At 41.8% G+C, this 23,870-nt stretch overlaps 1 protein-coding gene and 1 long non-coding RNA gene across 5 annotated transcripts; one reads left to right on the forward strand and one right to left on the reverse strand.

Annotated features, from left to right (window-relative positions):
* Positions 1-1,342: 1,342 nt before the first annotated feature.
* LOC135492444 (uncharacterized) lies at positions 1,343-18,704 on the forward strand. 4 transcript variants are annotated; one of them, XM_064778939.1, is made up of 10 exons: positions 1,343-1,843; positions 4,945-5,032; positions 7,388-7,572; positions 7,771-8,080; positions 9,795-9,911; positions 10,764-10,912; positions 11,343-12,226; positions 12,494-12,707; positions 14,050-14,132; positions 17,967-18,704. In XM_064778939.1, exons 1-10 carry the CDS (start codon positions 1,714-1,716, stop codon positions 18,081-18,083), a joined length of 2,277 nt encoding a protein of 758 aa, XP_064635009.1. In that variant the 5' UTR covers positions 1,343-1,713; the 3' UTR covers positions 18,084-18,704. The 4 variants fall into 4 exon arrangements, with proteins under 4 accessions (XP_064635009.1, XP_064635011.1, XP_064635012.1 ...); XM_064778941.1 differs by lacking the exon at positions 17,967-18,704 and adding an exon at positions 15,919-16,996 and having other exon boundaries at positions 14,050-14,186; XM_064778942.1 differs by lacking the exon at positions 17,967-18,704 and adding an exon at positions 15,919-16,995.
* Positions 18,705-19,468: 764 nt separating this feature from the next.
* Positions 19,469-23,454, reverse strand: LOC135492640 (uncharacterized). The gene is made up of 5 exons (XR_010448098.1): positions 23,378-23,454; positions 22,323-22,489; positions 21,961-22,023; positions 20,065-20,118; positions 19,469-19,579 (listed from the first exon to the last, which is right to left on the reverse strand). It is a non-coding gene; the product is annotated as an uncharacterized LOC135492640 (long non-coding RNA).
* Between the last annotated feature and the right edge of the window lie 416 nt (positions 23,455-23,870).

The following is a 23,870-nucleotide window of genomic DNA, read 5'->3' on the forward strand; positions in this document are numbered from 1 at the left end:
TTTGATGCTGAGGAGAGAGACGGAGATGCTGAAGCACAATAGGAGGTTAGCAGTAGGCCTAAAGGTGGCATAGGCTGGGTGCATACAATTGCACCAGCCACTGGTTTCAATGAAACTGTTTGACTTGTTCATTTGAGATGAGCATTCGGTTTTGTTGTTACCGGAGACTGGACAAAAAACGGCACATGGTGGTATCATCCAAGATCAACGAATAACGCGAAGACGGAAGATTGGTTTGGAGACTCGACTTTTCGCCCACGATGATTGAAGATTGCTAGCAGACACAAAAAGAAATCAGTTATCGGTTTCAATGGGATTGTTTGTCTTGTTGATTGAAGCAAGCATTCGATTCTATTGACTCAGAAAATTGGAACTCAAACAACCAACGACTCTCATTCCTAAAGGATAGGAAAGCATGCCAAGAGCATTTAGAGTCCTCGAAGTATTGTGCCTCCTCTGGGACATAAACATGTCATAACCTGCTCAAAATATTAGAAGATATCAGGGTTGAGACCCAAGGTGTCCCTCTGGGATGAGACAATGTCACAACCACAAAAAAGATATCAGAATTGAGCTCCTAGTTTCTCTCCTGAACAGGACGATGTCACAGCCAGTAGAACCTCCAGGCGGGACACATATGTTGTCGCAATCCCAAAATGTTTGAGTCCAGACTTCCATGTACATCCATCGCAGGACAATGTCACGACCGCAGTCTTTAGAATGAGACTTTAAACTGAGGTTTCTTGTATCTGATGTCTATGCCAGGGTAAGTAAAAGACCCCCACCATGAGAGAAACATGAGTACCTTGTAGCTTGCGTTGACTCCCTCCCCCGTCCTTGGCCAAAAGGCCTTGGGTATAATGGTCAATGTATGACTGGGTCCTAGTATAGTATTAATTAGAATCAGAATCATAGAATAGATGTCAAGAGTTTAGATCTACTAGACAATGTCACAACCCGAAAATAGATGAGATTACAAATGTCCCTTCAGGACAGAATATTTCGTCAATCTCAATACTGATCTAGGTGTTGTGATCACAAGTCTGTCCAGCCAGACAGGATTGGACAATGTCACAACCCGAAAATAAATGTCAGAGTTAAGATTTCAAATGTCCCTTCAGGACAGAATATTTCGTCAACCTCCAAATAGAACTAACTGTTGTGATCGCAAATCTACCTATGTATTAAAGACAACGACAGGAAAGAAATTGATATTTGCCATTAAAATATCGGTGAAAAGAGAGTATAACCCGTCCTAGTGAAGGAAAATAAATTGATGGCGAGATGGTGGCAAACTGCCACACTTTCTCTAGTAGCTGTCACCACCATCGACCCGTAATAAAGAGCTCCACGGGCCATCCTGTCTTGGTCAGTGGCGCTGCCATGGTCGATTGAGCCTTGCTCACTGTGCGCATTTGTATGAGCACATATCTCCAGATAGCTCCGAGGTACGAAACCATATTCAATAAATGTATACATCGTATATCTAAACCTTTAGAGAGGTGTGTTTGTGGATACCGATAATTTGTAACAGTTTTCTTCGGGCTATAGATCCGATCTGATCGTGTGTAGGGCCTACATGGACACTTTTATACATTCGGACATATCGATGAGATATAGGTTTTTGCGGACTAGGTGGACTAGGAGCGGATGACAGCACCATGGCTCCCCCCGGCTGAACTCTCTCGTTGCTAAGGATACTTTTCGATAAAGATGGCTCAAGTTTACGAAAAAGTCGTCGCGACCATCTCGAAACCTCCGCAAAAGAGGAATTTGAAAGAGATACAGGATTTGTTGCCGTGGTTCTTGAAGAAATCCGCTCTGTTTAATTCTCTCAAGACTGGTAAGTGTACGGTCACTGATGCGTCAACTTGATCTTTAACTTAACTTTGTGCGAAGTAATCGCTGTTCTCATCTTTTGGCTTTATTGGCTGGTGCCGTTTAAGAGTTTACATGTACGGTAACTTTTTGCGAAAGAGTCGCGGTTCTCATCTTTGGTTTTGTTTTCATATGCCATTTTTAGGATTGTTTTACACCCACGGCTTTAAAAGCGACTAAGTCTTTTTTTAAATCTAAGTTTACCCAATGATTTGCGGAGAGCAGCACCCCCGGACTTCATTCATAATAACTGGCCGGTCCACTGCGTTGGGAGTGTATGTTCATTGGAGTCTATTCCGTGGGGTTCCTGGGGATTCCTTGTTTTCTACATTGCAGGATGAAGTGTGCGGTGTTTTGACAGCCATGTTGACATCAATTTGCCCGTCTAAATGATTTTTTGTTGACGTTAATTAGGTTCATCCACGATGTAGGCATTCTGTGGCATTTTTTGGTCAACCATGAACATGGAAATGGTCTATGCCTTTCCAAATTACCTTTTAACGAATCCCTCGTTATTTTATTACTTTTTTTGCTCAACAATATGCTATACGTTCTTATATCAAGTCCGATAATTGCGGTGCACAACCTCGCATCAACTCCGCATCAGAGATAATGAGCTCTGGCCTTCGGCACTACACACTACTTCCGTTATAGTTTCGCATTTATCACGGCGCCGTCAAAGTGAAACGTGACTTGAATGTAATTCAGATGCAGCCAATCATTAATATAAAATTTCACCCAAGGAAAAGAAAAAGTGTAAATCTATCGTTAAAACTTTCAGTAGAAATGACAAGCTTAAAAATGTTGAAAATCTAGTGAGCCCAATCAATTGAAAGGCATAATTGAGGACGTCCAACAACAAGAAAAAGAACGCAATATTTGCTCCGACAGATCGACAGGATCACTTGAAAAGCTCGCCGGGGAATAGGTCTCCAACTGATTGATTGATTAGTGCAATTAAATGTATTGACTAGTTTCTATTGAGATCTACACACCTATGCCAATGTTACATACTTTTCATTTCTGTCACGTTGAGTTCTTGTAAAGCGCTGAAAGACATTTATAGATAGTTAATATTTTACGTTGAGTGCATTGGTATGCTATTTATGGGTACTAATGGACATGACGTCCGCTTAATTCATCAATCTGATATTGCAGCATGGGTGGATATCGATAGACGTTACTGTCTCACAATGATCGCCGATCATTTACGCCAATAAGACTGGAAATTACAAATCCGATTGGCACTAGAATCTCTGATAATGTTCCCAGTGAAATGCTGGTGAATCGTTAAAACATGTTTCAGGCCTACTAGATGGAAAAATATTTTATGAAAAGGAATAGGGCTATTGTAAGTTTACCAGATAATGTCCACAAAGATGTTTTTGAAACACGCACTTAAATATCAAAAAGAAGATATTTACAAACTAAAATGGACACACTGTTGTTATTTGTGTGGGATTGGTAACAAGATTGATATAATAAAAAACACAAAAAAAAGAAATTATGTCGTCTGAATGGAGTGTAAAACCTATTCATATGACGGACTGATACAACACATCCATGTTTTTATATATCGACCGTCGCCATGGCAATATATCGTATTACTGTTTAAATTACTTTAGGCGGGAATTTGGTCATCCTGCTTATTGGGCGTTGGCAATGCATAATGCAAATCCTTTAATCCACCACATTATCATTTCTAGATCCTCTTTACCAACAAAGATCGTCGCACCATTACATGGGTATGTTTGGTAACAGAAAGGTTTAAATTGCGGTATTGGTCTCTTCTTAGAACTGCAAAGGTTACTCGAATGAAAGGTTAAGTTCATTTATGATAACTAAGGTCACTGGTCACCTGAAGGAATTTTGACTCATCAGGTCACCAGTCAAGGTCGCTTGGTAGAGGTCAATCACTACACTTTAAGGTGGCTTGTGAGAATGGTAAAGGTCACTATAATAATCAAGGTCACTCTGTATGGTCTCTAGCACGAATGGTAAAGGTCACGAGTGATAACCGAGGTTGCCAGGTGAAGGAAACATGTAAGACTGGTAAAGGTCATAATATCAAGGTCACTTGTCATATTCACTTACATGTACAATGGTAAAGGTATTTCTTATTAACTCACAACATAACTTGTGATTTCGTGATGAGTCTTTTCGGATAAGTATCTGATACTATTATCATGACCCAATGTGAATAGTTGTCAATGCCGTGCCGATAATCAGGTGAAATATGTGATTCTTTTGGAACCCTCCGGTGGCCCCAAAGGTTGGCAAAATATCTTCTATCCCTACTTGTTAAAGGAATCCCTATACTTTTACCGTTGGATTGATAATCAGTGGCAAGCAGTCTAACATAATATATGACTGATGAAATGAGGCTAATGAAACCAATAATGTATAGGTCATTCGTCAGAAGAAGCCAATGCTTTCATTATGGTGTTTGACAGGTGCTTTCGAAATAACGTTTCACCTTCTACGGTTTAGCACGGATCGCTTGGCACCGTCGATGACCCGTGACAGAAAATCACAAAAGTGATATATTCTCTCGTTGGAGGCTTTGAAGATTTCTAACATGTCTTAGTCGGGTGACTAAAGTCATTTTTGATGGGTGAGCGCTGGGGCATTTCTTCTTTTCTATTCACAATTTTGAAAATAAAGGCACGTTTTTCAAGTGTCAACTCAAAACTGGTACACCGGGGGCAATGATATTCGACTAACTGGTTCAATGGATGGTGGAACGTTTGAAGTCTTATTAGGTCTCCTGAAAACCCAATTGTGGTATTTAAAATTTGATAACCAAACACGTTACTTTCTAAACCGAAGTATAGGTCAAGATGGAAGATATCGTGTTCGTGTGACTTCGTTCCAACTACTTAAAACAAAACAAATCAACGGTACCATGTCCAAGAAGCTAAGCAATGAATTGTTTATCATAAACCTAACACTGTCGTAATGAGATTTTCCGTTCAAGTTACAGATTTGTCAACCGACTCATTTTTGCTTGAGCTTAATGATATCTACATTTATATACCACCATCTTATCTTGCGAATGCTTTTCAGACGTTGTGACTGACATCATCCGTAACTGTCAATTCGTGACCAAACATCCTGATGACGTCATCATCAAGCAAGGGGACCAGGGAGACTGGTAAGTGCACACGGTCATTGATTTAATGGAGTACTGGCATAAGTGATGGCCTGCAGAAAGTTTGCCATGGCCGATATTATTGCTTGTCGTGGAAACAACACGCCGCAATCACCGGAAGCGCCCTCACATTACTCCCGTCGTCCATGTTTACGCTTGAGTAACGTTTCCGGGAGTGTCTCAGTGAATCTAAAGCAGTCCGAAATATTAGTGGACAGCATTCATAATGCTCGAAACCGTTAAATGTTGTAAAAGCAGAAAAAACTGTTGTTTGTCCCTGGATTAATGGAACATCCGACACTAAACTGTAAATATTATCGACATCATAGACGGAAATTGTCACCAGAAAATCTATTTCTTGCGCTGAGATTAGTGTAAATATGCCCACATTGTGGTTTTATTTGCCCCTTTCAGTAGAACCAATACTAACTGAAAATCCAATTTGTAGCCAGTAATTGCCTGTCATAGTACTGTAAACAGTTGGGATAATCGTGGGGCAGTATTAGATTGAAAATACGGCAAGGTGGTACAATTACCGTATACCTTGTAAGGTTATGATTGCACCACTTTACCTTACATGGTGAAGGAACAGTATACTTTGTTGGCTGCACCATCTGCCTTTGAGCATTAACCTTACAAAAAGAGGAAGAGAGAAAAACGGGAAAAATGACTATTTCGAGAAAAAACGTCCCGGCAGTAAAACCCAATAGCTACTTTCTTGGTATAGTGCTCATCTCGCTCGATCGACTCCCTTTAATTTTCATTGCAACAGCATTGCGTTGGATGGAAATCTATGGTGCCGGACTAGAAGCAACATTATAAACATAATCAGCGGACATTAGTTCAATTCCACCACACTCTTGTTGCTAACGTAGACTCAAACAGGAAGCAACACCGTCAGTTCATGAAGAAGTAAACGACGCAATAAAACAGAATGCTTCATCTGAATGTGTGAATCGACAACAATTATACAGCTTCGTTGCCAAGTCCGCCGTATTGGTTATTAACCGGCACTACCGGTTTCGCAACTCCAACTTACGACGAAGTACTTTCGTTTCATCAAGTCCTGTCCTAATTCATTCATCTTCTGTACTCAGCTGGACGAGGAATTGGGGAAGTTTTCCAAAAATGGCCGAAAAAGTGCACTTACATACTTCGCACTTCGTTCTCACCTCTTCGTTGTGGTTGCGAAACCTGCCTAATAACAGCAGCATGGATTGACAAACCATGAAGGTTAATACACCGAAGTGATGACAAATTGATTGATTTCAACATCGTATCAGAAAATGGTGATTTCATCTAAATGGCAAGAAGGAAGGTAGAAGTGACGAACTTCCGGTTCCCTTCTTGCTGTGAGGTTTTCATTCACCGCGTATACTGGTGACGAGATACTTTATTTCGAAAAGATGGCTTCCCCTTCTCATCTGATTCCACGAACTGAACCAGTTTTTCATTACCAAGCTCGGTGAAACCATATGGGCTGCACTATAGTTTATGATTCTGTCTTTCCTTCCTCTACAATAGGTAAATTGCCGCCACACATTTTTCTCTCATTTAGACGGGGACTGTGGTGTAAGTTATCCTGTTAGCCCGCCTGTTAGCACCCTACAGTCACCATGATTCACCAGGTCGCGGCTCTGAGTGTCATACGACAACGTCAGGAAGTAGTTTGGCATTGTAACAACGATATTTTCTTTTACAAAAAATCCCCCTCCGACACGCCATGGAGATTCGCGCCATGCCTACATTGAAATCACATTAAATAGTTCACGTCCTGTTTGATGGTTAGATGGCCAGACATTGATCTGAAACCAGCCAGGTAATGGCAAATGATCGGCTTCGCCGAGCAGGACGGCGAAATGTTTTACACTTCGTGTGTTATGAATGTTAGCAACTGTAAAATGTTCCGTTTTAGTAGTATAACCTGCATGCCAGGACTTGCATTATGTGACACATTGCGCTATCATACATATGTACCATCCTGGTTCCAGAACATAAGATATAACAAGCCATGCAATGTTGTTCAGGTCAAATGTTTTTAAATCTTTCATCAAAACCACATGGGCATGTTGTAAAACAGAACCTATGCTAATACTGTTAACAGTACCTTGAATAAAAAGACAGTTTACTTTCTGTCCGTTTTGACATCATCTCGAGCAATTTTAAGTAAGCATTTCCATGAGGGACGACCTTTTAGATGAAAACAACCGTGAAGTAACTCACACAAAGTCTTGCAAAGTCATCTTAGCAGTCGCTCGTTGGCGAGTGTAAGCGCAGGCGAACCGCTTTTAAGAGAACGATGCAGGTCATCTTTTATCTAACCTTCAGAATGCAACATATCCAACGTTTTCCTTCCAGTTTCTACATCATTCTCAGCGGCAAGGTCGCCATCTACATCAACAATGCCCTCGCAGATGAGGACAATCTCACAGGGACCGTTGAAGAGGAGAAAGAGAAAGCTGAGGAGGAACTCCTCCCTGGCGAGGAGAAGAAGAAGAAGAAATTAGACCGGTCCCAGTTCGGCAATTACATTGCGCAAATCGGTAAGTTGTCAAAGTGGTCCTAAAGGTACATTTTCTATCCTATACCTGGGGGATCCCACTGCACCCAATGTCCTTATTGTCCAGTATTGCATGATTCCTTTCTCTTGACCCCAGATCATCTGCTGAATAAATGGAGTGTGCGGAGACTGAAAAATGTGGCTCCTCTCTCAAACGACACCATCCTTTTTCATGTTGCAGATGCGGGTAAGAGCTTTGGAGAACTTGCTCTGATCAGCAAAAGCTGCGTCAGGAACGCCTCAATCATCGCGGACGAAGTTACCGACTTACTGGTCGTCAATAGAGACTTATACAACCGTTCCCTCAGGGCTGCACAAATAGCGGAGTTTGAAGAGAAGAATAAATTCGTGACCGAGAATCCGTTGTTCGCCAACTGGCAGGCGAAGTTCAAGCGGCAGATGGCCATGAGTATCGTGAAGCAGAAGGTACCTTATGATGGATACATCGTAAAGCAAGGAGACCCTGTGATAGGGTTGTATTTTGTTATAAGGTAAGACATGTTTCTTTGATGAAAACGGAAAGAGTATAACCAAAGACGCCTCACAGGCTAATTTTATCTGACGGGGTAAGTAACTGAAAAAGGGGGATTGCTGACTTTGAAAATATTCATTACTACGTACGACCTTCAAATTTCCAAGATTATAACTGATGCAGGGTTTGTGCATGGTGATTATATCCAAAAGGTGGTATCTTAGTGGTATCTGAGCCTTAAGTGGATAAGAATATCAGACAATCCTTAGCGTTAAATCGTACTGGCCCATACAGGTGTAAGACTTACTTGTTGAAAGATAGGTTTGAATCTCAGTAAGAAATATCATTTTATTCTGCAGTAGTATTAGTATTATAGATCTAATTCTATAGGCCTATGCCTTGCCTTCAGGGCATTGATATTCTCTTATGTATGTCTATCTATCCAGTTCATACCAAGCGAACTATGCCAATATAACAAAACATATCTGCGAACACTTTACTAGAATTGTTTGTCCTGTTGAGGTGGAGAGGACAATGATATGACTGGACGAATAAGATATTTTGCAAGGTTTATACTAAGCCATTACGTAGGCCTACAACATGTACACATTTGTACATACTGATGTAGCCGAAATAATGTCATCCCAAAGCTTGTCTGGACGTCATTGCATACAGATCCGAATCCACCACAACGTATTCAAGTCCATTTGAAAGAGTGTTGATACCAAACCCAGGCCATTTAAACGATCGGAATCACACTGTATCAAATACCAATATTTAGTACGGTTTACAAAGCAGAAAATATCTATTAACCACGATTTAAATATCATTTTAGTTTTCCACAAACAGGTTTTGTTGTTGCCCACCTGGGTGATATATTCTTTTGGAGGTATGAGATTTTCTGGGTCAATTCTTGCCTGTTGCTACAAAGGCGGCATTTTAGTAGATATCTCAATGAATATTCTTCAATGTCAGACCTTGCCAAGTTCACTATAGTTTACTCTTTCTATCAATGTGGATCAGTTGAGTACAGTTCTAATGTAGTATACGCCTACCAGGTCAAACGCCCAATAAGAAAATAAATGCTGACAGTTCAAGAGAAGATGATATTCATCTTCTCTTTTGTTTGATTGATTTTCATTCTGAATACAAGTACATGTATCTTCAAATAGAAAGTGTTCCGATATGATATGAGCTCGAGAGACATCGAAGTGGCTCCAGGCAGGCTTACAGTCATATTGTGAATGAAGCAGTTTGCATCATAGGTAAAAACAAGAATCATTAAATGCTAAGGAAAGGCTAAAACTTCTTTTAGGGCAGTTATTGAACAATTTTCCCCCACACATATTCCTTGCTTTATATCATCCACTTTACCCGATCAAGTCAAAGTATTCTTCGGTTTCAAAGAAGCAAAAACACTCAACAACTAATCAGAGAATACGTTGCAAAGGTTTTATGCGTTCGAGCCATGCACGGACTTTAATGAATCATCGGATGCCAAAGAGAATTGAATGCTGGAATTCGATCCTTGTTGCAGACAGATTGGTGATTGATCGATCTTGTACTTCAGGTATGAAGGGGCAAGTAGCTCAAAAGCACAGCAAGGAAACCAGTGTAGAAGATGCCATGTCGGTCTAGGTCTTATTTTTTAAAATATCATGGGAATTCGATCAGATAAACAGGCGTAGCCCGAATTTGCAATTCATGGTCACTACTCTCTATTCGATTTCCAGGGGCCAAGCCAAAGTAGTAGTCGACCCAGGCCATCATGAAAGCCAGTATCCGCAGTTCTTCCCAGTGGAGGAGTTCGAAACAAGTGAACGAAACGAAGAATTAGAAGAAATATTAGTGTGAGTCAATAAAAAGTTGGGTTACATTTCGAAGTAAGAGGCTGAGGAAAGATACTTAGTTGGCGGATGGTCACTTTAGGTGAAAATGATTAGTATTATTAAGAATAAATACAGACTGAGTGCATTTGCCGCTTGAATGTCTTACTGTACATGCAGCCCACATGCACATGCACATGTGAATCAGTTACAACCGTTATTTTCATTTCTAGTGATATATACGTGATAAACAAAGTTTATATGCTGAACGTGTACATGAATGTATTCCGGTTAGTTGAGATATTGGCGTGAAAAACGTTCAATCGTCCAACACATAAGAGTCTACAAACAATGAGTTGTGGCCTTCATGAACCGCACTGAACTTCCAATGAGCGGTATTGCCTCCTTTATATATACGGCAGTGAAATCTAGATTCCATTTAGTCCTGCAAAAAGCAGGAATTAATCAATACTCAATACTAATATCCTCCGAAGTCGGATGCTGAGCTTTCAGCGGTGTTGCCTCCGTAGCCTCCGCCCCGCGTTGTCTGGAAGCTGAGCAATGTCATACATTGAGGGTCAAGATGCCGAAGTCGGAGTGAGGCTGTCCATGGGGCGGAATTTGTAATGATATATGGCGACTCTTTTACTGTATACCCCCAGTAATATAACCCGGCCAACCACTCGGTCAAAAGGAAATCATCCATGGCCGGCGGGTGTATCTGCTTACGTCAGCAACTCATCCCCCCAAATTGCACTGATGTCACGTGTGCTCTATAGCCGTCATATATTCCATTCTCGCCTGAATTTCTTTACCGTTATTAGATATACCGATTCCCGTTCAAAGTTTTTCAAAGAAATATTTCTTCCAAAACAGGTCAAGGAAAAAGAAGGAGAAGTCATCAGTGCAACCAGAAACACCTCGACCCCCGACGACAGCCAGCCTCTCGAAACGGCGAAAGGAGACCGCGGACCAGAGGAGGAGACACATGGAGATATGTGTGATCGGGGAAAGGGAAATTATTGGTGAGTTTCAAAATATGGGAAAGAGGTCGTTGGGAGAATTGATAAACAGGTCTGCTGTTGTTTGACTTGTATGTCATTGGTAAATATCTTGTGGCCCAGCACGCGCGGTGACTTCTTCCTATAAAGTCTGCTTTTCCCATGACATTCGCTGTACTAACTACATTTTCACCCAATATTTGTGCTTAAGGAATTATAGTACTAGCGCTGAAGGTTTTTTCTTGTGACGGAGAGAGGCCCGGAAAGACTCTAAATACTAAAGTAGAGTATCTTGATGTTAAAATGATACCTTGGCAATGAAGTTCTTCCCTCGCGAAATTGAACCAGTCGATCTGTTGACACAGGTCTACGACCAAGACTCTAGTTTGGGAAACTGAAATGGCACATTACATCTTTGTTCAGATGATAATACTCCTCTGTTGTTTTCCTGAAGGTGATGTCGAGTTGAGCCTTGACCTTCCAACTTACATCTTTACCATCCACTGTATTCAAGACACAGAGGTCTTCTCCCTAGACTTGAAAAACTACGAGCGTCTGGTGACGAGAAAGAATCCCTGGAGTATACAGCTGATGAAGGATATGGTAGCCATCAAGCTGCATTGTCGCATACTACGCTTGGACAACGCAGTGCCAATTCTAAATGCCTTACTTCATAAGCTCGACGAGGAGACCGCGTTACGGCTGAAACAGCAACAGCCGCAGATTACCTCGAAAGAAAAACTCTCGCCGGCAGACGAGATGAACCAATTCATTCCTCAGAGAGGACCTGTGATTGACATTTTTGGCCCTGGGACTGTGTTCTATAGGAATAGAATGCGCGAGAAGGCGAAACGGGAGGCGAAGTCGAAACGGATGTTTGGCGCACATTCGTGGGACATGATGGCCCTCAAGGCTGCCGCCTCCACTGTTCTTCCGGCGCGATTGCCCAACGCCCCTGCGGATGAGGAAAGCGCGTCACCTGACGCTTTACCAAAATTAGTACAGTTAGTTTGTAATTATGCTGACAGTGATAAAAATAGACTAGACAATCAGCAAGATAGTATGATCAGTGGCAGTGCTTTCTTAACGGAAGGTCAATACACACATAGTAGAGATAACTTACAGTCGCAAGGAGACGACTATGAGACTAGTGACAGTGCGCTGAGGACTTTAGAAGCCCGGATGAAGCACTGGCACACTCTGGTGGACAAGATAGAATCTTCTGTGGTAGTGACCGTGAATGATGCGGTGCACGTACCGCCACCTATGCTTCACCATCATCACCAGCAGCCAACGTCGGAAACGAGAGTGGTACAGTTATACAGGTTTAGGAGGGATGTAAGTGTCCAAAAATCAATTTTGAAGATAGAAATTGTTATAGGTTTTCATGAGCTGTATCAAAAGAGCATTTTAGCACCAGACGAGTGCATTTTGTATCACTGCACATGTGACCTCTCTGCGCATGCTGGACACAATGTGTCGTCCTTACACGACAAACTAGAAGCAGTAGGCGGGACTGGTATGGTAATGCCCAGTCGTCACCACACAACCTCAATCCAACGTGTATCAACCTATAACGTCGGTCTTCCTTCAATTTCTTTTCAGGAGGCCAAGAAAATCTCGCCGGGTAAGAAGGTTTTCATCCGCAAAAGACGCCCAAAGCCGATGGTGTCGGCGAGTGCGTATAGGCGGTCAGCGGTGTCCGATGACGATGTTGATGCGCGGAGAAAACGAAACGAAAACTGTCTTCCGGCGGGTCGGCGGAAAGCCATGTCGGAGGGACACGGGAGTCAGCCGTCTGACACGGAGGGAGAAACGGGTGAGGACCATTTTGCGACTGCGTTCTTTTTCTGTTTAACATTTACCATCCTGGAAACTTGAGTTGAGATTTGCACTTCATGGTGAAGCTAGCACCTCTATAAATGCAACCCTCATTAATTGCAATCCTATATATACACCGCATGCATTTTTTAGTAAAATTTGACACTCTATAAGTGTTGGTGAGCTGTGTTCAAAAGGTAACTGCATGCAATTACTATCTAGTGCTAAATCTCAAAACCTTAGCTGTTAGGCGGCATGTCTTATTCCTTCGAAATAATTTGTTGAACCCGTTGTAGTTATGTTGCTGGGTACAGCTTCGTCAGTCATTATGGTGTATCATTCGCAAAGACATTATGAGTTACCCTCTATTGCCTGTTATTCTTCCTCTACTTCTACCATAGCATATTGCCAACCTATCATTTAAACAGGCGGCGGTTCTATATGTGCGGTGAACATTGGCATTGGTGGTGCAGCGAATTGGAGTTTCTGAAGTGTTTTGAAATCAATGTTCTCGATTCTTGCCAAAATTTGGTACGGCAAATAAAAACATACCACTTCTTACAAATACTTGCGGAAAACTACACTTACTTTGAGGTGTAAAAAGCCGCCATCACCAATGCTTCCGTCGCTGTGTCATCAAACAAGGTGTCAGAAAGGATTCCTGTAGTTGACGTATCGCAGGCCGGGGAAATAACGGCACCGTGTGACTGAGTCCAACCAATCAAATCAGAGTATTGGCATGGTTTCTTGACCGTTTTCATTTGCTTACTGGATTCATATCAGGTGAACTTATGCCCTTACTAGCACCTTGTTCATGACATATTGTTCGTTTTTTCTGTTTGTGTAATTCATGCTCTGTCTCTTTCCTAACCTACAAAATAACGCCAACACACATTGGTGATCGTGGCCGTGGTTTGTAACTAGCTTTGCAGGGGCAAGGGAGCACCGCTGCACCTGATCAACCCGGCCTATAGGTGTTACATTGTATCCCGAACACAGCCCCAGTTTTGAGAACTGAAACTTTATACCAAACTGTTATTCGGAGCCAGCGGATGGTGTACCTTTGAGTCTTGTTGGATACAATTTCTATGATAGGGCAACCGTACGATCTAAAACGAATCACTTACTTTGTTATTAAAAGTACATCTATGTCGTCTGCAATCTCTCAAAGATATTTAACTGTGTCGGAAAATCTCAGCTGTCATTTGAGGGTGATGGCATCATCAGATTTGTGGGTTGGCGTCATCAATTTTCGTGTGTAACATCACCACTTAAGTCTTCGGCTGACGTCACCTTTCCTTGTGGCTATCACCCCGCTCATCCTCCTGATCTCCTTGCAGACGACGAACAGAAAGCAGTGGTTTCCACCACCAAGCTTTCTCCCGCATCACCAGCCAAGAAGCACCTACTTAGGCTTAGGAAGGTAGGCTCCATCTGGTCGTTTGCGTGCACGCTTCAGCTCGGACCAACTTTTGAAGTACGTACGCACCAACTTTCCGCGAGATTTCCTCTTCCCTTTTCCTCAAGAACTACTTTCAAATTGATCGAATTGTCTTCAAAACATATTAAATATATGGTCTACTTTCTTCATCGACAACAGCTTTAATGTTTGATAAAACGTTCTCGAAGAAAGATAAAACAATGATCTATATCACTCAAGAGATAGGATATGTGACATTTTTGTTAAAAAGAAAAGGAGTTAGGCTATGACCTAATCCGAGAGATTGTTGCAAAAGCAACTTCTCCAACTATCTGTCGTTCTCCAAATATAATGTATTCCGAATATTTCGGATCTTTCCTCTCGGTGCGTATGACTTCATAGTAGTCCTTTGTGTCTTCATTCAGCTGAGCCTGCTAGCTTTGTAGTTGGTGGTGGCTTGAATTAGAGCCTTTAACAGAGTAACCACAAGTTCCCTTGATTACCAGAACGTAATTTTTGAACATTTTTTCATCAACAGTACACTCTTACAAATATGGCTTTTGGGAGCTTTTGAAAACGTTATAAGGGTTTTTCAGCCAACACAAGTATACAACCCGTAAAGGGTTCTTCCTTTCCCTGAAAAAGTTTAGGTTTTTCCCAGGCTCAAATACCTTTTGGGATTTTTTCATTTCTCTGAAAAACCCCTCAACGAGGTGCATATTAGTGTTGGCTTAAAACCCCATTGAGGTTTTTCCAAAGCGCAAAGGCCTTATATTCAAAAGTGTTATGGTGGCTGAAGCGGGGGCCAACATTTCGATGGCCTCACCATCAACTTGCGATAAGGGATGCGATGAAGTAGCGATGGTAGTTCTGTGCGAACTTGAATCAGGGCAACTGTGGATACTCTGTCGCGTAGAAAACTAAATTGATGGAACCTGACCTTAGTTACTTGCCTGTTGTAGTGCTTTCCAGGTGGTGTTTCAGTTAAAACCAATGTGTAGAATCCGATGTTTTAAACGGCGTTATCAGATATAGTGCTACTTTTGTTACACATCTTCTTGTTTCATTGAAGTATGCCATAAGTCTATAATTTTGGAAGTTTGCTATTTTTTATCAGTACTGAAGGCGACATTGCCTAGTTGAGTTGATGTCAACATCCGTGACAAAGTTTTTTTGAACAGCCAGGCCCTGGCGAGAAACGCACGAAATCTAGGTTCAGAATCAACCAAAGCAAAGGGTTCTCAAACGCCGTTTCAAACATCTAACAACACCCAATTGTAACTCATCCCTAGGAATACGGTCTTTTTGAGCCTCACGTTTTGCAATAATTGAACCCAAGCAACAAATAGCATAACCGAGTTAATTTCGCAGCACCAGCCTCGATATTTCCAATGTTCTTCAACGATTTTTTGCATTTGGTGACTGAATTGGGTTGGCCAACAGAATATTAAGGGTAATATACACGTAGCCATGAAACTCAAAGTTTTGAAGTTAGAACTGAAAAAAAGAAGTGAAAGGCAACACATTGGGTCGTCTGCCATTCTTGGGAGTGTATTTCCACGGCGGTGGCATATTGTCAACAAAACAAAGTTCGAGTTTTTAGATGGCTTACTTTATTGTTTGCTTTCAATAGTTTTTCAATAGCTCTGGTCAAAGTACAACTCGGTCACCAAATATGCGAAATTAACCTTTAATATTTTAACTCTCTTTTTTAACCCCCAAGTAACGGTTACACGTCTACCCTTCTTACCCTTTTCTTACAATCTTTTTGTGTTGTTTTTGCCTCTAGGACGTAAGGCGGGTCCTTCTTCAGTGAAACGATGACAACGTAATAGCATGGATACCCCTGCATGGTAACAGTAGAGCTAGTTGCTAAGGATGTCGGTTGCCTAGCAACCAGCGTATCCGTGGAAACGTCCTATGGTAACCAAAGTAATCTTGGAAACGAAATCAAAGACAACATAACATGATATGTGTTCGCTGAGTGTAGCTAATAGACAGCGGGTTAACATTTCTAATTCCTATTTATTGGCTCTGAACAACTGCGCATATCGGATACGGTGCAGGGTCAGAAAAAAGCAAAAATATGCATGATGTAGGCTTTTCAGTGTAGGGGCCTGCATGCATTTGTAACAGTGAGCATAAAATCATGATACTACCTGGCTTGTGATCGGAAAGTGCAATCTAATCGAAACAAGGCCAATTCAGTATTCTCGCAGCCAAAATGCAAGAGCCATTCCGGTCAATGACAGCATCTCCATGTAATGGAACGTAACCTAATGATGCTGCTCGCCCATTCGGAGGTTCTGTTCCCCACATGCTTGATCAGTGCTAGTTGATGGCGCTAATATCTTTACCTGACATGTGGCTTCAGTGGCAGAGATGGCGTCAGGACTGACGTACCGCTGAAGTTAGCACTTAACACTGCTTGAGTTACTGTGCCCTGAAGTGAATATGTATTGTTCGACATGTTGGATTGCTCAGCGGGTGGACATGTTGGATTGCTTAGCGGTTGACAAGTGGCGCTCTCTATTGACGAATATCGAGGATTCAGTTGTCTTACCATGGACTTTGCCCTGTTATAAGTTGAAGCAGTTGAGAATTGAAAAAGTGGTTTGCTTGCAAAATGTGTTCTCGTATTTTATTACAAACAAAATATACAGATACGGTCGAGTTTGTTGCCATAAACGACAAAATAAAAACAAATCGTATTATTAGCTGTGATGATGGTTAGATTTAGTTGTATCTTGTCGGATGGTGTATGCATGTATATAATAAAGGATTATTTATTCAGGACAGATATGTCATTATGTGGCCTTAAAGTATTTTTTGCAACTGGACATCCTGTTACATGTTAACATCTTCATGGAGTGCCCCCCCCCCCCCCCCCCCCCCCCCCAGTGTCTATAAGGTCAGAGCAACTCTTCGATTCTTGTCCCTATCAGATACTTTCTACATGAATAAATTCGTCTAAAATAAGTACTACACCAGGCCAAGCGTTGGCAACGAATGAACCATTTCTGGCCGACACCCAATCAGTGCTGACGGTACCTGAACATTATCTGACCTTATGCAAGTGAAGCTGCATGAAGTATATTCATATGTATGGCGGGATGTTAAAACTTGGCGTACAGTTGAATGTGTCGAAAATAATAACTTTTTCACTGTTTAGTTAGTTTTTAGTTACATGTATGTATGAGTTTATTAAATAGTACATGTAGTTTATAAATTAATAAAACAATAGTACAAGGGAACCTCCCTAAGTCCTGAGTCCCAAATATGTCCTTAATAGAGAGGTTTCCCTGTAATTGAAGCGTCGTTTGAGGCCAATCAAAACTTGAACACGCTCTTGGTCACGTGCTTTTGTCTGTAAGCGCATTGATAATAGATTGCATATGCATGTATATGAAGAAAATCTACCATAGCGCGGCTGCATTTGAATGCAAATGTGTTGTTGATTTATACAATAAAGTCATCTTGAGATCGCAAACCTGCCAAGTCCTGTCCAAATGAGTGTCTTATCCACCCTTAAAAATGAAAGTTTCTGAGCTTTGTTTTTTCGGCCAACACAAATATGCACCCCTAAGGATTTTATCGTAAAATGAAACACCGAATTAAGAGTATTCCATATCAAGGGGTGCAAATTGGTCTTAGTCGAAAACCCTGAGGTAAAAAAACCCTGTATTTTGCATTAGGAGTGTAACTGAATCTGGCACGGCTCTCGGATGCGATTTTAAAGAAATGGAAGATTTTAAAACGTCAAACATAGAAAAATAGAAAAGTCAAAAAGTTAACATTTGAAGCCTTACGTTGTATACCTTCTCTCTTCTTCCGCAGCGCCAAAGCAAGAAGCAATACACGCAAGAGGAATACCAAGAACTCAAAGAAGAGTTACGTCGGCGCCAGCGCGAGCTCTCGAAGTTTCTCTCCAAGACCATGCTGGTGCCAGTCTGAGGCGTATATCAATAGAAAGGACCACACAGTACCCTCTCTATGCCAACCCTATAACATGAGGTTACTCGTTCATCTAATGTTTCCAATTGGGTAAATATTCTCCATGCAGGGCGAAGGACATTTTTTTCTGTGGACACAGATTTCCATTACACCATGAGGTCCCGGATGTGTGTACCAACCCTTTCACCTCAATAGGCATCCTGGCATCGGTGGATTTCAATATCCTCCGCCACCCTTTTGTATATGACGTAGGAGCAAAAAAGTATGATAGTCTCAGGATGCAAAATAGGATGCTCCATGACATGCCTAAGACAGGCCTATTTTTTAGGAAACTCCCTTTCAATTATAAGCCATCTTTCCTTCCCTTAGGCAGTGTTTAGATAGCGATGTAGAAGGAAGAGTTCCATGACATGACATGTATATATTGCCGATAAACTCGTGGTAGAAGTAATGTGTCACGAGCTAAACTACAGGTCGAGGAAATGCACAGGAGAAGTCAGAGAAATACACATTCGACATAACGTGTTAGACAGCATCCACACGTATATTGATGAAACACAGATGTAGAATTTGTAATTATCAAACAATTAAACTGTGATATTCAAAGGACGATATAGCTTATATCGTTCGGTTTGTCTTAATTTTTGCCACCTTGCATAGGGCGTTCCGAAAAGTAACCCGGACCCGCAGGCTTCTATCCGACTTCTGCCGTTGGTGAAAATGGACCGTCAGTTTGAAAATTTTAAATCATTTTTGCGGAACTTCATACCATACATATATGCATATTCCGCAGATCGTGGGCCGCGACCTGGCTGTTGGTTCACGTCCACGGGTGCAGGTCAGAGCTTTGTCCTCGATACGCTAGATCCGCCCAAAAGCCCTGTCCTTTGTTCAATCTTGCAGAATTTGCTCAGGCTTTTGGTCCCTAGGGAGTCTATATTAGCAAGAATTAGTTGTAATGGAGCCCAACTTCAGTAGCTGGCGAAGTCTGCAGTGCCTTGTATATGGAGTCGATATCTTGGCCTTTTCTGTCGATTTGATAAAGCCAGGGTCTTTCGCAATTGGAAGACTCTGATAAAGCTGACTTATCATGTGTGGGTGGTACCTATCAGTATCGTCTCTCCAATACCTCGGCATTCCATAACGGTCTTGATCAAATGATAACACGTCTAATTGTGCACACAGAGAATAGATGCGAACACTGATATTCTGGTTGTGACTTTGTCCTCATGACAAACAAGACCATGCAGTTTGGGATGAATGAGAAGAACATGTAGATCTCTCTCCGTGCACACTATACAGAGTGATGATATCTTCCTACCTGAGCATATTCCTAGATATGGCACTGTCAAGGATACATGAAAATAACGCAACAAACAAATATATGCACAATAGACCGCAGGTTTAATACATGTATTTACTTAATACATCAAAGTCCGAGAAGTGTATAACGGTTGAACATGTTGTTGGACTGCCACATCCTTTCTGTTAGGAGACTGAAAGATAGAAAAATTAGATTAACCGACTGCTCACCTTGACAATTTAGCATTTCTTTCACTGGATCTGATTACTTCACATTGCAAGCGAGAGACTCAAAAACTTGGATGGATAATCATATTCAGGAAATATATTTACCTACGTGTATGTTTTCTGTAACGTCGCCTGTCAGTGCGCCAAACCGGGGTTCACCGAGGTAAGCAAAACACAGCGCACTCGATCGACTTAATCTAGATATTATAGCCGGGGCGACAAATATTTTAAAGGGTCAAAGTGACCATAAAGACAAAACTACTCCTATACTCTTGCCGGAGTCCGCCGTAGTACATGCGCTTTGTACATATTTATATATAGCCTGGGCGTGGTAGCCGATCGTTATGGATGACACGAAAACTAATCCGACGTCGAAGTTAAGGCAGAGTTTTTCAATTGAAAGACTTGCATGTATATATTTTTGGTTTACTACTCATGCAATACTAATTACCTTTATTACCGAGATGCGCTTTTGGGGACACCATTACCATATAGTAGTTTGGCACTGAAACCATAATTAGACCCCTTTATTGGTTTGAATATTAAACTGACAGAGACGCAGATTTATGCCGAGCTATCGGCGTTGTGCGTCGGTATCCTTTTTCTACTGCAGGCCGGAAGAGTTTTTGACGCACGCCGCCCATGAATCGGCGTGCAGATTTGCGACATTTACACATATAGCTGTTCAGTACATATGTGCAGTTTATTAGCGGCTTCTCAGTGGTTCTGCTTCATTCCCACCACCGATGTAATGTTGGCGGGCACGACGGTCGCTCATGGCCATTAGCGGATGAGGAATTCACTGCATGGTGACCGAGAATTCTAAACACCTTGGCTACAATATTTTTTAAGCCTCGTTTTGACCGTAGAGGTTTCAGTGAGACAACCGTAACAACTTGGAGTGGTTTTAAATGTCATGAGTCAAAAGCAGATTCTCGGTTGATTATGCCATAATTCGTGGCGTTTTAGAAGGTAGTTGATAAAGTATGGAATTAGTGAAACCTTGGAAACACTGATAAACCTTGGAATATTCAATGTAAACCATGGAATCACTGTGCAAATAGCGCGGGAAATCGGGTGCGTTCCTTCCACGATTTATACCCTCCCAACTGACAGTCTCGTCCCAGCTGACTTTATTGATAGCAATTTGCCAGTTAGTTCAGAAGCCAACATTTTTAATGTGGAGGATGACGTCATCAATTGGCAATGCGCTGTGGTCGTTAAAATATTTTATTTCTCTTCAATGGAAGCAAAAATTAGTTTTTATGATTGTTTTGTATTCCATAGACGATAAAGTATTATGCTCGGTACTAGATGCACGAGATCATAGGACAAACACACACGTGAATAAAAAACCCGCTTAGAACTGGTGACGTCACAAAGATCTCTGCATCCCTCGATGCGTACTGGAAGATGTAATAAATCGCTCACGGCGAAGGAAATTTTCATCCGCAAACTTCGGTAATAAACATATATGACTAGGCTTCTTTTATTCATCGTTTGTTATAAAATATCAGTCAATCATAGACAATTAGGCCTAGACATAGTCGTCAACCTTATCCATGCATAATGCATGACAGGCCCCCAATTTTCTCTGTATCACCCTGTATGAACAGACCGATCCGTAGTTCAAATAGGCCCCGCGTGGTGGTGGCGTATTTATAAGCGGAGCACTATTGGTTCATATTATGGGTGTGTGGTGGGCGTGTCTTCCCATATTTGGGGGATCAGTACTGTACACTGGAGGCGAGGTACAACTGGGTTGTTCTAAAATATAGACTATTGAATCGGATATGCGACAGATTTCTAAATTACCATAAAATTCCGATCTGATCATGTAAGAATAAGCTCCAAATGTTGATTCGTAACCACGTTAGGTTCGAATGGCATTATTTCATGTTTTTATGCATTTTTAGGACTGATTCCAAGGTTTATCACTGGTTCCAAGGTTTCACTGATTCCAAGCTTTATCAACTACCGTTTTAGAATAGAAATTAATGTCTCCTGTTGGTAGCCTATGCCTTGCAAAACACGGCGGCGGTGGAGCCGCGAAAGAATGCCAAACCCGCGGCGGTAGCCGAGGTTTTGGGTAAAATGACAGCTCCACCAGATCAGTATCTATCCATCAAGTCTAAGGTTTGAGGCTCATTGGTTCGAACAGAGTCATGAAAGACCCTGGTTCGGATAACTCGGTCGTATGTCCGCAAATGACTTCGGGTGACGTTCACGTCACAAACTGATTACCCGCCAGACGACTGGGATTTGGAATAAGTGAGGCAAGCCATGATTTCAGGCGGGTAAGACCAACTTCTCATTAGCCGCCTTCAATAAACGATGAGAAACTCACTCTACTGGTACAATTATATCTTCTTTAACCGGGACATCTCGCTTTTCGCCTGCATTTTGTGTCCTGGAAAATACATATTAAATACAATTGAGGCTTGAAATGCAACTTGTACTGACCGACTTGCACTTTCCTCAGAGCAGTCCCGCATGCGAACCATACTTAAGTTTGATATTTGGCAAAATGGCCATTTTTCTTGGCGAAAAGGTATTCAAATAAATTGATCGCGTCCATGGGTGCTTGGAAAGCCATCCTTTGAAAAATAATGGTCGTTTGGAGATTTATCTAAATCCTCCACACAAATCATTTAAATATAAAAGTGGCAAAAGGCAACTCCCTGCATGAACTTGGATCAACGTCCTTACGCCTCAATGTTGTCTTGAAGCTTTTTAACAACCGCCTTCATTGCGTCACTCTGTTCCTCCGGCGTCATGCACGTTGCGAACACAGACAGAATCAGGACTATCAGTCCGACCTGGCATACTGTGTTCACCGGAGTCATTATGAGGGACTTGGTTATTCAAGCTGAAATCTGGAAAGGCACATTCATCTATACTGAGCAAGAATTGCGAGTATAACTATTAAGCGTAGTGATTTGAGGGAGGGGGGGTGGCTATTCAAGCTGAACTCAGGAGGCACATTAATCTAAGCAGGTCTTAATAGTAATCGAGCATATAGCGATAGGACCTGGAGTCCGACCTTGCATTCATCGCAGTCGATATGAAGTGTTGCACTCCAGATGCAGTGGATCGGCCACGTCTCTGTCTCTCCCAATGGAGGATATATGAATATAGTATGACGAATGGGCTGCCTTGGGAGTTTACAGTGAAGAGGGAGCTTGGTTATTCAAGCTTAAATATGGAAGGGCACATTGGGCCTATATCTCAGCTAGAATTATGTGTACATGTACTTATATACATGTACTAGACACTCTGTGAGCACACATGGCCCGGGGAGGAAGAATGGGATAAAAGCCCAATTTACAACAGTCCAACGGATTCCATTATTGCACTGCATGTATCTTGATCTCAGTTAATCCTGCTGTATATGTAAGCAAGCAAGCATATAAGTAAAATTCAATTTATAAGGCACCATTTCCACTTAGTATATCATTGTTCAAGAGCGCCAAACGGCAATCGAAGCAAATAGAACCAGTTGTATTTCTACACCCGTAAAACCAAAAAATGTCGGTAAAGATTGTCATGGCATATGCCGCAATATTGGAGTGTTGTATCGGGCCGTAGATTTGTATCCCTACGACTATAGAAAGAAAGTTAAAATTGACTTTGTCGGAGCGGAGGGGGAGGTAGGCCACCAATTTTCGTCCAAAATGACCCTGTGTTGTTAGTTCCATTTTGACGGTGGTGAAGTCAATGCCTCAAGAAGGAATACCTCAAAATTCATAAATTTCATAACTTACCTGTCTTGACAGAGTCGTATGTGTTTCGTTGGGTTTCTGATAGGTATGTTAATCTCCCCTCCTACCTTTGCGTTTATATACACCACCGTCATGTTGAAGATGTGTCGCGGCCGAAACACCAGGCCCTCGACAGCATCAAACTATTCGGGTCGAACACATTGAAACAGTGCCACTGGGTACAGTTTGCTATGCAGTTGGCTATGCAGTTGGCTACAGTTGGCAGGAAATCCTTTCTGCAAAACTTTCTTCCAAAATATATGCATGAAAAACATATTTTTGGGGGAGTGCATCAACATCAATTCTAAATCAATGCAACTTTCTGGACCTGTGCAACTAAAACGAAACAATTTTTGGTCACGAAAAACCGAGAAGAAATCCAACTGGTAACATTACGTAGAAAGGTAGGTCTGGGGCTGATGTATAACTGGGGCATCTGCTTGCGCTTACATGTGCATTGTCGGAAACACGCACATGATTCCTCGCGATCCTACAC

Source organism: Lineus longissimus, chromosome 8, assembly GCF_910592395.1.
Source record: "Lineus longissimus chromosome 8, tnLinLong1.2, whole genome shotgun sequence".
NCBI classification, from domain to species: domain Eukaryota; kingdom Metazoa; phylum Nemertea; class Pilidiophora; order Heteronemertea; family Lineidae; genus Lineus; species Lineus longissimus.

Bases quoted from the DNA above. Each gene is read 5' to 3' on its own strand.
- LOC135492444 (XM_064778939.1), top strand. From the start codon at position 1,714: ATGGCTCAAGTTTACGAAAAAGTCGTCGCGACCATCTCGAAACCTCCG. The intron at 7,573-7,770 runs GTAAGTTGTCAA...TTCATGTTGCAG, and splicing joins CAATTACATTGCGCAAATCG to ATGCGGGTAAGAGCTTTGGA. The intron at 12,227-12,493 runs GTAAGTGTCCAA...ATTTCTTTTCAG, and splicing joins TATACAGGTTTAGGAGGGAT to GAGGCCAAGAAAATCTCGCC.